Below are 14,541 nucleotides of genomic sequence, written 5' to 3'. Positions count from 1 at the left end.
TGCCACACTGATTAACTACTTAAACATCAACAATAATGTGATTCAAGGTATTCTCCCATATAATGAAATCCCTGCAAAAGTTCCCCAGTTTGTAGACAGACACAATTTTGTTATATTTTAAATGCCAAATAGATGCATATTTTATTAATATTAGTATAAATAGGGACTAAACTGCAGCAGTGTTAAATCCATAGCACCATTTTAATGGTACCATTGAAGAGTGTAACACCTTTCAGTTTGTGTTAAGAAATTGCACCATTTCACTAAACCACTTGACTCTTAACTGCATTAAAAGGGTTTGCCAGACAGTTCAACAGGCAAGACGTTTCCCCATGAGTATACTGTAATACCTCAGGGATTCTGAAAGACTTGCAGAGTATGGAATACATAGCAAAGAGACTATTTCAGGAATGCCTCCCCTCCCATTCATAATTGCTTAACAGCCCTGGAGCAACTATAGCAATTGCTTATATAGGAAAGTAACATCATGAAAATATTCAGGATATAGCTACTTTTTAATGCAGTTTAGCTGCTGGCAACCAGGAGGAGGAGCAGCAGCACCATGTCTGCGGACCACCAGCCTGTGCTCTGGGGATCAGTGTGACAACTGCTATAATAATTAATCATACTTCTACCCAACACTCGCATAGCACCCTCCACCCAAAGCTCTAAAAGGGCTTTTAGCTACCCAACACTCACCAATTGAGCCTCCACACTCTGCAAAGGAGGTAAGTGTTTTCTTTGCTTTAGGTGGGTGAACTGAAGCACTGTGGTTAAGTGGCATGCCCAAGGTAAGGCAGAGTGTCAGGGGCCAATCTTGGAACCTGAACTAAGCTGTCCTCCTGACTTCCAGTAGCTTGTCATAATCATTAGACACCATCTCCTCTATGTAACCTATCCATTAATGTTTAAAGTGATGGTTCCCTCAACTCTCCTACTTCATAGTTTTTTCTCATACTTAACCACTCACAGTGTTGAAGATAAGCTGCAAAGGTTTTACCTTAAAAAAACCAAAACCCTTGTTTCTGAGATTCCAAACAACAAATTCAGGCTTGAATCGAGTAACAGATCCCTACAGAGATGTACATACAAGGCAAGGAGATGTATGTGATCCCTCTTACGTGGCCAGCATGATCACGCCACCTTAGTAGTCGCTAACAGGTTTCCAATAAAAAATGCAAGTTATCAGAATATTAACAGAATACCTTAAAATGGACGTGAATATGATCTCTAAGAACATCCACTCTGAAAAATTTACGTCCACAGATTTCACAGGTGTATTTCTTGTCTCCGTGTGTCAGGAGGTGTTTGTTCATATTGCTCCTGCATGAAAATACCTAGGGTAGAAGAACACTGAAGAATGTTTTTCATGTCATGCCTCAAGAGGCATCTGAGCTACTCCTCTTCATAACTTAATTTGCACTTAGGTATAGGAGATATTTAATACTGCTCTACTTGTTCCTGGGCAGGGCAACCTATTTGTTTGTGTTTCAGAGAAGTAAGAGCTCCCATCATCCACTCCACACCAGGCTACACAAGCTGTTAATGTAGTGACTTATGCATCAATAATCACTCAAAGGGTTAGCAGAGATTGGTTATGTAAAAGAGGTGGATGGCTAATAAAGGTGGAGCAGACCTACAATTAATAAATTTGGAGATATGTGGGGACGGTCCTTTGAAAGAGGACTGCCTAAGGGTGGTCTCTTCTATATACGCTACACTGAAGTGACTCTTAGCTATATCCAAGTAAAAAAACCCATCATTTACTTAGAAATAAGGTTGCTTGAGTCCAAGTTCCACCACCACAAATCACTAAACATCTCGGAAACAGTACTTAAGCCCACATTCATGTCCATGCCATTCACATTCACACTAATCTTGGATTGCATATTTTACCACCCCACACTGCCCAATTGGACTCGTGGACACCATCACTACACAACACACTCACTTTCAGTTCTAACAAAGAATTGCTCACAAAGCCCACATCCAGCTCCTCTCACTCCAACACAAACCCTTCACTCCAACCTAAGCCAAATAAAGAGACTGTATTAATAGACAAAGCTGGAATGTAACAGTCTATAACTGAACTGGTCCTTGGAAAATATGAGGTTGGACTAGGGTTTTGTTTAATGCCGCTTTAAGTGAAAAGCTCCTCAGAACGTTGGCTACAGAGCTTCTCTTGGTGCATCTGTAGTGCACACTGGAGGGTTGCTGGAGCTTGAATGCAAAGCTCTACCTGACACAATCTGGCAAAAAAGCCTACCTTTCCACATACAGGACATCCCGAGGGTTCCTTCTTGTAGCGCACTATGTTCTCTGTGCTGTGCTCAAAGTCTTCTCTTTTCACACGCCTCACCCCTTAACGTCACAGTCCCCACCAAAAAAAAATAAAATAAAATAAACCACGTTTTCCACTCCTGCACGCCTTTTCAATCAAATACGCACTGTTCCTGTAAAGCGCAGTGAGATAGGGGAGTAGCACTCTGTGTGTAATTTTGTCTCTGAAAGAACGAATCAATGCTTATTTACAGCGGTGAAAGGGATCTTAGAAATACAAGAGAGGCGTGTTGACGATGTATTTTTGTTTTCCAGTTGGTTACTGTTCCAATCTTAAAGTGCAAGAAAAGATACTTTTCTACTGCAAGCAAATCACTTTCATTATTTGTTTCAGTAAAGTCTGCCCGCTGCGAGGTGCTTTATCCAGGGTGGTGAGCAGTTTAACCTAGAAACTCTTCCAGCCAGTTAGTCAGTGGGCGCTAAAGATGCACAGCCGCTCAACCCCAGGCACTTCATGTTTAACAAAGACCCCTGCTGCTTTCAAGGGAGAGAAGGGGTTCCCAGGTCACTGGCCCAGGCTCTGTGAAGGGCAGGGGAGACCCACGGCCCCCAACATCACTCAAAGTGGGGGATGGGGCTGTGGTATGGGGGGCAGGACAAAAAGAGGGGCCACTCTTGTCATGTGCCTAGGGCCCAGATTGTTTCATCTAGCCCTACTTCTAAATTACTTTCAATCTTGTCCCTAAAACTACCAGTGGCAGTTTAAAACATACCCAGATTTCATCGTATGTTCTCATTTTTAACCTCTTCTTTGTGGCTGTCATTTCCTTCAGAGGCTTATGGCTTAGTTATCAAAGGTGCTGGGCACCTGCAACACCCACTCACTTCAATGAGATTTGAGAGTGCTCAGCTCTTCTGGTCTGGTTTCATAAGTGCTCTAAATGTTGTAAGGCAACATATTGTGCCACATTCAATTTATTTGTTAAATTGATAGTCATAATCCCATGTTAGTCTCTGGAATGGATCTGTGTTTACTCACCGCATAATGCATCCGATGAAGTGAGCTGTAGCTCACGAAAGCTTATGCTCTAATAAATTTGTTAGTCTCTAAGGTGCCACAAGTACTGCTTTTCTTGATGCAGAATGATTTACTTAATTTCCCCAAGCCAACTGACACTTCAAAAGCGACAATCAGGTTCATGCCAAGTGTACTTACCTTCCAAGTGTCTCCTTTGATGATCCAACATGACATCCTTCCGGTAGAACATCTTATTGCAGATTTCACATGCAAATTTTTTATCTCCATGCTTCTTCTTGTGTTTTGAGAGGTTACTATTCGTGGAAAAGAACCTGAAACACATCTCACACTGGAATGTCTTGTCATCTGTAGGTAATGGAAAGAAAGCAATTACTTTAAGATAAAAATGTTTTTTGTTTTTTTGTTTTTAAATGCGGTAAGAAATTTATTCTATAGTTAGATCTAGCATTACAAAGCACCACACATGAATCGGGGGAAAGCAGAACATGACAGTTTTTTGTTCTTACTTGTCATTGTCTTCTGACTAAAAAAATAAAATAAAATCAACCAATCTAGAGTCTCGACAGGTTAAGATCTGCTCCTCAAAACCAATCACAAGCAACTCTACTAAAGATTCCACCCTTGCTCCCTCAGGTTTGTCTTGCTCTATGAAAGGCAAAAGTTACCAAAACACACCAAAATTGCTTCCAAAGTTAATTCAGCAATGATAAATATTAAAGACGTTAACATGAACATTGATTCTGGCACAATAAGTTCCTCATATAGGCCCTCGACCCCACAATCTGGCACACACTCATTAATTCTGTCCAAACTGGGTTCAGTCACAGGTTTTCCAAATACGATGTCCTGTTTGGAGCAGCACTGTCTGAGGAACTCAGTAGCATAGGAAATGCTATCCCAGCTTCAAACAAAGGCACATCTAGTCCAGCACCTGGTTTCCAAGAGCAGACAGTACTAGGTGCTTCAGAGGAAGGTGTAAAACCCCATAACGGACAGTTATACAACAACAGGCCTACTGGGGAAGTTTCTTCCTAAAACAGCGGTTGTTCAGAAGTCTGAGGGTTGTTTTATGGTCTTGCAGATGCCACAGGGATAAGAGAGAAGAAAGTAGTATTAGGCCAGTTAACAGTAGGTTCAAAATGTTTTTAATTTTTGAAAGGATCAACTCTGTGAGAGAGAGCTGCCACTGATGAAGGCAGATTACTGGGAGGTCTTGGCACCATCTGTCCTTTTACACGAGCATTACTCCTTGGAAGAAAAGTCTTAAATAAGGTTACTTCCAGTTGTGCTTGGAGGAACAATTACCCAGAGGATTCCAGGCTGATGAATATTGTGTGTCCAAGGAGTGACAAAGGACCCTAGGGAGGAGATGCATAGGAAAGCATAGGTTCTAGTGATCTCACAGAGGAAGAAACAACAGGACCTAGTGGGAGACTGGATTTACTGGGAGAAGGAATGAGAAAGCCGGTGAAGCTGCGTGCAACGCTGGGAAATGGGAGGCTGCAAGTCTGGAGCTGTCACTGGTGACAAAGGTAAGAGGAAGCAGAGATGGACTGAGAGGAAAGGTGTGAAGTTTAGTTTTAGAAAAAGCAAGCTGGAGAAAGTGGCAGGATATCTGGGAGGAGATATCTGAAACACAGCTGGGGATGTGAAATTTGAGAGAGGGAAAGAGATAAAATACTACGCAGAGGTGGAACTGTTGCTGTACCGATTGCCTGAAATAGTTTTCCATGATGTGGTAACAAATGTTTGTTTTTACAGTGCTGCTGTAGCGTGAGGAAGGTGAAGCCTGAAGGTGAAGCCTACTATTTCTTCTTGGTTGCTATAGAGATGAATTATGTTGTAGCAGACTTCACTTGAGGGTCCATAGGCCGTGGCTCAACAGTCCCCAAAATTGTGGGATGGCTTTGTCAGGCAATCTGAGGGCCTGGCAGCTGAGTTACAGCTGTCTTCCTCCAGTGTTCCCTGGGTTCTCCTGGCTGGACGAAGCAGGGAGGAAAGGGTACAGGGACCTGGGCCCTCTCTCTCCACTGGGTCCCAGCCCAAGGGGGAAAAGGGTAAGGAGGGTCTCAGCCCCCCTCTTGCTGATACACCAGACCAGCCACCCTTGGGCTACTTCCTATCTTCTCTATTCTTTTTTCAGTTTGGGGCAGGGTCACAGCACTCTGCTTCCCTTCCTGGGGAGGGTTGCTCAGACAGTCTCAACAATTCAGATAATCATTCGGGGCTTCGCAGCTCCCTTTGCATTGTCCAGTGATTCCCCGTCAGAGAGAAGGGGAGAGAAAAAGGGGTCGAGCCCCTGACTGCTAGGTCAGGTCTTACCCACAGTCCAGGCCCTTCCCCTGTGGATTCCTGTCCCAGAAGCTACCAACCAACTGGCTTCATTCCTGCAGACAGTTTTCTCTTCACTCTCCTGCCTGCTTGAGTGCCAGAGTCCCCTTTTAAATAGGTCCCCCATCTGGAGCAAGTTCTACAGTTGCTGAGGGGCGGGGGCCTCTTGGCCCAGTACTGCTCCATGGCTCATTTAGTCTTAGTGAGGGGTCTGTAAACACCATCACATATGGGAAATTAATAAAGCTGATTCAAGATTAGGTAATGTTGGTGAGCAGTTATCACCTGTTCTGCAATTGTGGAATTCCAATGCACTCTCTATCCGAAAGGCCTTTTCACATGTAGCACACTTGTACCTGTAGTCGCTGTCGACCTGATGATTGCAAATAGTAAACATTTAAAAGAGGGAGAAGAAACACAAACTATACACAATGTAAAGAGAGCTTGCAAAAAATTCTAGGCTGCTTTTTTATTGTGACAGCCATTTCATTTTCTTCAACAGAATTTTTTTTCTTTAAAACATGAGTACATTTCAGCACAGAATTCTGACACTTTAAATTTCAGAGCATGACTCCTAATTCTAAACTTGCTGCAAAAAATATGGTGCTGTACTTACTGTGTAGGTGAGAGTGTGTGTGTCTTTTTGGCTACTCTAAGCCCTGCAATGAAGAATTTGATTTAGAAAAAACAAGATGTTTTCTGACTCATAGTCAGGCTCCACAATATTCTTGGCATGAGATGCCAGTAATCTGAGAGTTTAGGGCCTGATCCAAAGCTCACTGAAGTCTGTAGAAAGACTCTCATTGCCATTAATGGGTTTTACTAGCATTATGATTTGTATTGCAATAGCATTCAGAGGCCGCCATCAAAGATCAGAGCCCCACTGCAAAACACACTGTACGTGTATACACACAGACACACAGACACCCCTGTTTCTGCTCTAGGAAGCTCATAGCCTAAACATAGAACAAGAGACAACAGGTGGCAATAACCAGAGAGGACATGCAAACAAGACAACAGTGAAATAATCCTACTTAGTATAGTGAACAGCAGTTGGAGCACACCTTTAAACCCTGCCCTGAGTCTCCAGCTAGCTCTGATTCAGTGACACTCCCCTTTGAGGTAATAAATGTCTGAGCACGTTTCCATAGGCAATTCATACCGGGGATCCATGCACATTTGACTGACTCACACACCGCAATCTTCAGCACTGAACTCACAGCACATTTTCATCTCTCCTCACGAAGAATCATCTGGTTGTTTCTACTCACCTCATTCCTGCTGTGTTTATAGGAAACATGCTGCTTCAAGCTCTCTTTACGGCTGAATAGCTTTGCACATTCCTCACATTTAAACAGTTTGTCACCTGAGGGATTCATGAAGACAAAACAAAGAGTGACTGACTGATGTAACCAGCTGGGAATGCCACGTGTGATAGCTAAACAATTCTATGGGTTGCTCCAAACAAATAGGCTAGCAATCAGTTGAAACATGAGCAGCTTCAATAATTAAAAGGACTAATTCATTGATTTTTGAAGTCAGAAGGGACCATTGTGAGCAACTAGTCTGACTTACTGTATAGCACAGGACAGAGAACAACCCAACATATTCCTGCATTTAGTTCTATGTGCCCAATAACCCCTGCTTGAACTAGAACATGTATTTTAGAGAGACAACCAATCTTGATTTAAAGACTCAGAATGACGGAGAACACACTACACCGTCTCACTGTTGAAAGTCTGCACCTTATTTCCCGTCTCAATTTATCTAGCTCAACTTCCAGTCATTGGATCTTATCATGCTTTTGTGTGTTTGATTAAGGAGCCCTCTAGTAATAAATGATGGAACCTGTGAAAAACATCTGCATCTCGAATATCTCAGTTCCTCTACTGAACCCCTGAACTGACTGGAGAGAACCACAGCATGTAGGGAGCTAAAGGCAAACCCACCATGAGACCGGATGTGCCTGCTGAGGTTGCTGCTGTTCTGGAAGATCTTACTGCAGATGTTGCACTGATATACCCGTTTGTGTTCCCCAAGTTGCTTTATCAGCTTTCGACGTATTCCATGTCTACTGGAGAGAATTAAACTTCTTTTGAGGGACATGGTGTTTTGATGATGAGCAAACCTACTGGATTAGAGCAATAAAGGCAGTGAGTGAACAGCATTCCATAGTTAAAAAAAAAAAAAAAAGTAAAGAATCCCATCCACTGACAAAGGCTAGGAGGGCTACCTCAGCCTTTAGGGGGAAGTCAGCCTCTTGTTCTGACAACGATGACTCCTCCTGGCCATATATGAAGAGTATCTGATCTGTCGGAAGAGAATGTGCTCCAGTCTCTCTCAGCCAGAAAAACAGTGGCCACCACAGTCAAATATTGCATCTTCAGGGCTCTCACAAGAACTGTTCTTTTCACCCTCCAAAGGTATCTCAGTGTCATTTTTTACTTAAAAGCTTTATAGTCTTCATGCAAGAACTGTACAAAATGAGCATGCATGGAACCATCAGGCAGCACTGTTCTGTTTCATTGTCTAAATGTGATTCAAGACATGTTTTTGAATGTGTACTTTCTTATTGCCGTCTACTTGCCGTGGACTTAAAATCATAGAATATCAGGGTTGGAAGGGATCTCAGGAGGTCATCTAGTCCAACCCCCTGCTCAAAGCAGGGCCAATCCCCAACTAAATCATCCCAGCCAGGGCTTTGTCAAGCCTGACCTTAAAAACTTCTAAGGAAGGAGATTCCACCACCTCCCTAAGTAACACATTCCAGTGTTTCACCACTCTCCTAGTGAAAAAGTTTTTCCTAATATCCAACCTAAACCTCCCCCACTGCAACTTGAGACTATTACTCCTCGTTCTGTCATCTGCTACCACTGAGAACAGTCTAGATCCATCCTCCTTGGAACCCCCTTTCAGGTAGTTGAAAGCAGCTATCAAATCCCCTCCCCATTCTTCTCTTCCACAGACTAAACAATCCCAGTTCCCTCAGCCTCTCCTCATAAGTCATGTGTTCCAGTCCCCTAATCATTTGTGTGGCCCTCCGCTGGACATTTTCCAATTTTTTCATATCCTTCTTGTAGTGTGGGGCCCAAAACTGGACACACTACTCCAGATGAGGTTTCACCAATGTCGAATAGAGGGGAACGATCACGTCCCTCCATCTGCTGGCAAAGCCCCTACTTATACATCCCAAAATGCCATTGGCCTTCTTGGCAACCATGGCACACTGTTGACTCAAATCCAGCTTCTCGTCCACTGTAACCCCTAGGTCCTTTTCTGCAGAACTGCTGCCTAGCCATTCGGTCCCTAGTCTGTAGCAGTGCATGGTATTCTTCCATCGTAAGAGCAGGATTCTGCACTTGTCCTTGTTGAACCTCATCAGATTTCTTTTGGCCCAATCCTCTAATTTGTCAAGGGCCCTCTGTATCCTATCCCTACCCTTCAGCATGTCTACCTCTCCTCCCAGTTTAGTGTCATCTGGAAACTTCCTGAGGATGCAATCCACACCATCCTCCAGATCATTAATGAAGATATTGAACAAAACCGGCCCCAGGACCGACCCTTGGGGCACTCCACTTGATACCGGCTGCCAACTACACATGAAGCCATTGATCACTACCCGTTGAGCCCAACAATCTAGCCAGCTTTCTATCCACTGTGACTAAGCTCTGTCCTTGCCTCCGTGGGTCCCGCGTTTCCTGGCGGATTTTGCTAGCCTCAGAGGCTCACTGTGACCCTCCACGTAACCCTTCTTTCTCTAGAGACAAGGGTCACAGTCTACTGAGCCATTTTCATCATAAGCCAGCGAGGGAGGTGAGGAGAAGTTATCCTTCCTTGCACAGTCTCTGTTGTCTCCCAGTCTCAGTGATTAAACAGGGGGCAAAGGTGGGGGCGGGGAGCCCAGACCCACCCTCTACTCCGGGCTCCAGCCCAGGGACCCTAATAGCATCAGCTATGGTAGCTGACCTTTTAGAAACATGACAGGTACAATTCCCTGGGCTATTTCCCCCACAGCAGCCCTCACTTCCTCAAGCTCCACTTTACCTTTACCTCAGGGCCTCCTTCCTTGTGCCTGATATAGTGTGTACTACTCAGCCTCTCCAACAGCACAACTTCTTCCCACAGCTCCTGACATGCACACCCACCTGACTGACTGGGAGGCTTTAAACTAGTTTCAGCCAGCCCCTGATTGGCTTCAGGTGTTCCAATCAACATAGCATTCTCCCTGCCTTCTGGAAAGTTCTTAACTGGCCCCAGGTGTCTTAATTGACCTGGAGCAGCTTCCATTTCACTTATCCTGGTACCAGGGATTTGTTTAGCCTGAAGCCAATATATCTATCTCCCACTACTTTTCTATAGCCATCTGGCCTTACCCCATCACATATCCCCCCCCCCCCGCTTAACACCATAGAGTTGGGCAACTTGGGACGCCAGGCAGTATGCTCGTGACAGACCATCAGCGTTGCCATGGTGGCATCCAGCCCTGTGCCGTATGCAGAACTGGAATGGTTGGAGGGATAAGAACTATCTGGTGACCCTTGCATTCTTTTCCTTATTCCGCTGCATCCACTGGAGGGGTGCATGGTCCGTCACAAGAGTAAATCACCTGCCTAAGAGGTAATAACGCAGTGTCTCCATAGCCCATTTGACAGCCAGGCATTCTCTCTCGACTACTGCGTATTCTATTCTCTTGGGAGAAGTTTTCTGCTTAGGCAGAGGATTGGGTGTTCCTCTTCTCCCACCATTTGCGACAGAATTGCCCCCAACCCCACCTTGGAAGCATCTGTTTGTAAAATAAAATCCCTGTTAAAGTCTGGGGCTATGAGTACGGGGTCATTACAGAAGGCCGTCCGAAGGTCTGTAAATGCCCCCTCTGCTGCATCAGTCCACTTTACCATGTCTGGACCTCGGGCCTTCACGAGGTCACTTAGGGGACTTGTCCTAGTGGCGAAGTGGGGAATAAACTGTCGGTAGTAGCCTACCACGCTAGGAACGCACGGACCTGCTTCTTTCGGGTCAGCTGGGGCAGGTTTTGAATTGCCTCTAGCTTATTTGTTTGGGGCTTCACTATGCCCCTTCCCACAATATATCCGAGGTACCTAGCCTCTGCTAGCCCTATGGCACATTTAGCGGGATTAGCAGTGAGGCCAGCCCGCCTTAAGGTGCGCAGTACTGCCTCAACTTTCTCCAAGTGGGTTCCCCAGTCTGGCGTATGGATGATGACATCATCTAGGTATGCAGCTGCATAACTAGTATGGGGGCGCAGCAGCTTATCCATGAGGTGCTGGAATGTGGCTGGGGCCCCATGTAGCCCAAAAGGGAGGACGGTGTACTGGAACAGCCCATCCGGGGTGGAGAATGCTGTCTTTTCTTTAGTTTCTTTGGTCAGAGGAATCTGCCAGTACCCTTTTGTCAGATCCAGTACAGTCCAGAATCGGGCACTACCCAGTCGGTCAACCAGTTTGTCGATGCGTGGTATGGGGTATGCATCAAACTGGGATATTTCATTCAGTCGGCGAAAGTCATTACAGAATCTCATGATACTATGAGGTTTAGGAACTAGAACAATTGGACTGGACCACTGACTGTAAGATTCTTCAATAACCCCTAATTCTAACATTTTCTTTACTTCGGCCTTGATTTCCTCTCTTTCGGCTGCTGGGATTCGGTAGGGTCTCAATGTTACCTTGGCTCTGGGGATCGTGCGGATATGGTGATAGGTCTCAGTCGTCAGCCCTGGTTTTGTAGAGAACACATCTCTGTTGCGATTAATCATGTCGGCTGCCTCGATCTTTTGGATTGGCGTCAATTCGGATGATATCCTCACTTGCACGTGTAAGTTATCCTCCTGGGGAAGGGTCTCCTGCATGACTAAGCATGTCTCTCGATTGTGGTAGAAGATTGATGTGGTAAATTAGCTCTGATTTCCGGCGGCCTGGCTGCCACACCTTATAGTTCACCTCTCCCACGGCTTCGATTATTTCGTAGGGTCCCTGCCACTGGGCCAACAGTTTACTTTTTGCTGTGGGCACCAGTACCATCACCCGATCCCCTGGTTGGAACCGTCGAAGCTTCGCTTGGTGGTTATAATGGGTTCGTTGGTCTCCTGTGCTCTCTCCAAGTGTTCCTGTACAATGGGCGTAACTTGGGCTATCTGATCTCTCATTTGCAGTACAAGCTCAAGTATGTTCCTTCCGGAATTTGGCTCCTCTTCCCAGGCTTCTCTGGCTATATCCAATATGTCCCGAGGGTGGCGCCCATATAGTAGTTCGAATGGAGAGAAACCCGTGGAGGCTTGCGGAACCTCCCGGATGGCGAACATGAGTTAAGGCAATAGGATATCCCAATCTTTCCCATCCCGGCTCACCACTTTCCTGATCATGGCTTTGAGGGTCCTCTTGAACCTTTCCACAAGGCCATCTGTTTGCGGGTGGTATACAGAGGTCCGTAGGGCTTGTACGTGGAGCAATGAACAGAGATCTTTCATCAACTTGGACATGAAAGGTGTCCCTTGATCAATCAATATCTCCTTGGGTAGCCCAACCCGGGCAAAGATCTGTACTAGCTCCTTAGCTATTGTCTTGGAAGCTGTGTTGCGCAGGGGAACAGCTTCCGGGTACCGGGTTGCATAGTCCAGTACAACAAGCACACGTTGGTGGCCCCGAACTGTCTTCTCTAGGGGCCTTACCAGATCCACGGCTATCTGTTCGAAAGGAACCTCTATTATTGGAAGAGATATCAAAGGAGCCCGCAAGTGCAGGCGAGGGTTATGTAACTGACACTCCGGACAAGAGGTGCAGTATTGCCGGACATCTTCATGTACTCCTGGCCAGAAGAACCTGCAGGATCCGTGCCTCGGTTTTCTCTACCCCTAGGTGTCCTCCAAACAGGTGACTTTGGCGAGACTCAATATGGCTTTTTGATGTTTTCGTGGCACCAGAAGTTGTTGTATCTCTTGCTCCTGCATTTGCACCACGTGGTAGAGGAGATCTTTCTTCGCTATAAAGTAAGGTCCGGAATCCCGGACCTTCCCATCCATGGGTATCCCATCAATCTCGGCCACCTCTTTCCTGGCGTTATCATATCTGGGGTCCTCCGCCTGGTCCCGTCCAAAAGTCTCTCTCCCGGGACTAACCTGCCCAAGCTCCCAGGGGCCAGCTTCTGCTTCTTCCAATGGCTCGCCGCCGTCATGGCTGGGGGCAGCTTCTGGCTCACCTTCTGTGGTGGAAGTTTCTCTGTTGGCTGCTCGTGTCCATCTGCCTACTAGCGAGGTCTTCAAGCCCTGAGTCAGGATCCGGGTTCCCAAGGCCTTCACGGCCTTCCTCTCTTTTTTTGTCTTCTGGATCTTTCGGGGGGGCTGAGAACAGATCCTGAGAAATCTCAGCGAACATCGGGGTTGGACATTCCCCCAGTGACGAGTCGCTGTCCTCAGGGTCCCCACCTCCCTCCAGCCTCTCCGGGGGGAGTAAATTATCAAACCCTGGATAGTCCCTCCCAATGACTACAGGATATGGGAGTTTAGGAACTACGCCCATGGTCACCTCAATGGGGTTTCCCTGAACCTCTATCTCCACTGGGATGGTAGGGTAATGGCTCACGGCCCCATGCACGCATGTCACTGCTACACATTTGGCTTGTAGTAGCTGACTGTTTTTTACCAGCTTACTTGATATGAAGGTGATAGCACTCCCAGAGTCCACAAGCGCTGTAGTCTCTGCTCCATTTATCCTCACTGGCCTGGTGTAATTATGCGGGGCTAATGCAACCCCTGCGAGGTGGATAAGGGAGCATGGGATCTCCCAATCCCCCAAGCTACATTGCATAGCTCCTCGGTGCTGGGACACTGTGCTGCTATGTGTCCCCACTCCTCACATGCATAACATCTACAATTGCTTTTAATCACTCCCCTATCCCAGGGGTTAGGGGGTTTAGTCCCGGGATTCCCCCCACTCAGGCCAATCCCTTCCTTCTGGGGTCCCTGCTGGTTTTTGCCCCCCTCCCTTCTTCCACCTAGGACTCCCCGGGGGTTTGGCTGCCCAACCTTCCAGGGTTGGGGTCGGGTGCTTGCTTCAAAAGGGGCGAGAATGCTGGCCCACTGCTCCTGAGGCCACGCCTCATGCTGAGCAGTCCTTTCGAATGAGAGGAGATATGCCTCTATGTCATCTCCTGATGTCATCTTTGGCAGACAACCAGTGGCCCTCAGGGTTCGCGTCCCGTCGGACCCCCGGGCCTGGGTGGTGAGGATCTTCAGCTGGTCCACCACCTCTCTCAAGAAGGCACGATCTTGGGTCGCCTGGCTCATCAATAATTGATTGGTTTCCTGCTGTAGCCGCATAGACTCCTATTGTGGCATTGCCTGAACCTGGGTGGCCTCCTGCTGGGCTGCTGTGGCTTGTACCAGAGCTCTTACCACCTCCTCCATTGTGGAATAAAGCAAACAAACAAAAACCAAACCAAAAAAAAATCCAAAACCCCAGTGCATTTTTTTTTTAAATAAAAATACCCTCTTTCTTCCGCCATGCTGTGAATGAAGTCCCACTCCTGACACCAGTTATGACAAAGCTCTGTCCTTGCCTCCGTGGGTCCCGCGTTTCCTGGCGGATTTTGCTAGCCTCAGAGGCTCACTGTGATCCTCCACGTAACCCTTCTTTCTCTAGAGACAAGGGTCAGTCTACTGAGCCATTTTCATCGTAAGCCAGCGAGGGAGGTGAGGAGAAGTTATCCTTCCTTGCACAGTCTCTGTTGTCTCCCAGTCTCAATGATTAAACAGGGCGCAAAGGTGTGGGGGGAGAAACCCGGGCCCACCCTCTACTCCGGGCTCCAGGCCAGGGACCCTAACAGTATCAGCTATGGTAGCTGACCTTTTAGAAACATGACAGGTACAATTCTCT

General features: G+C 46.5%; 1 protein-coding gene across 9 annotated transcripts in view; it reads right to left on the bottom strand.

Annotated features, from left to right (window-relative positions):
- PRDM15 (PR/SET domain 15) overlaps positions 1–14,541 on the bottom strand; it is a 52,077-nt gene that overhangs the window by 10,222 nt on the left and 27,314 nt on the right. For all 9 annotated transcript variants that reach the window (XM_043507023.1, XM_038392998.2, XM_043507009.1 and 6 more), the window contains 6 exons: positions 7,600–7,781; positions 6,922–7,016; positions 5,936–6,023; positions 3,497–3,664; positions 2,267–2,361; positions 1,206–1,337 (listed from right to left, as the gene is read on the bottom strand). In XM_043507023.1, the coding sequence (XP_043362958.1) occupies positions 1,206–1,337; positions 2,267–2,361; positions 3,497–3,664; positions 5,936–6,023; positions 6,922–7,016; positions 7,600–7,781 (760 nt within the window). The remainder of the gene's footprint in view (positions 1–1,205; positions 1,338–2,266; positions 2,362–3,496; positions 3,665–5,935; positions 6,024–6,921; positions 7,017–7,599; positions 7,782–14,541) is intronic.

This window comes from Dermochelys coriacea, chromosome 1 (assembly GCF_009764565.3).
Source record: "Dermochelys coriacea isolate rDerCor1 chromosome 1, rDerCor1.pri.v4, whole genome shotgun sequence".
Taxonomy (NCBI): Eukaryota; Metazoa; Chordata; order Testudines; family Dermochelyidae; genus Dermochelys; species Dermochelys coriacea.
Note: the sequence above shows the minus strand (reverse complement) of the source record. Positions and strands in the feature narration are given on the sequence as shown.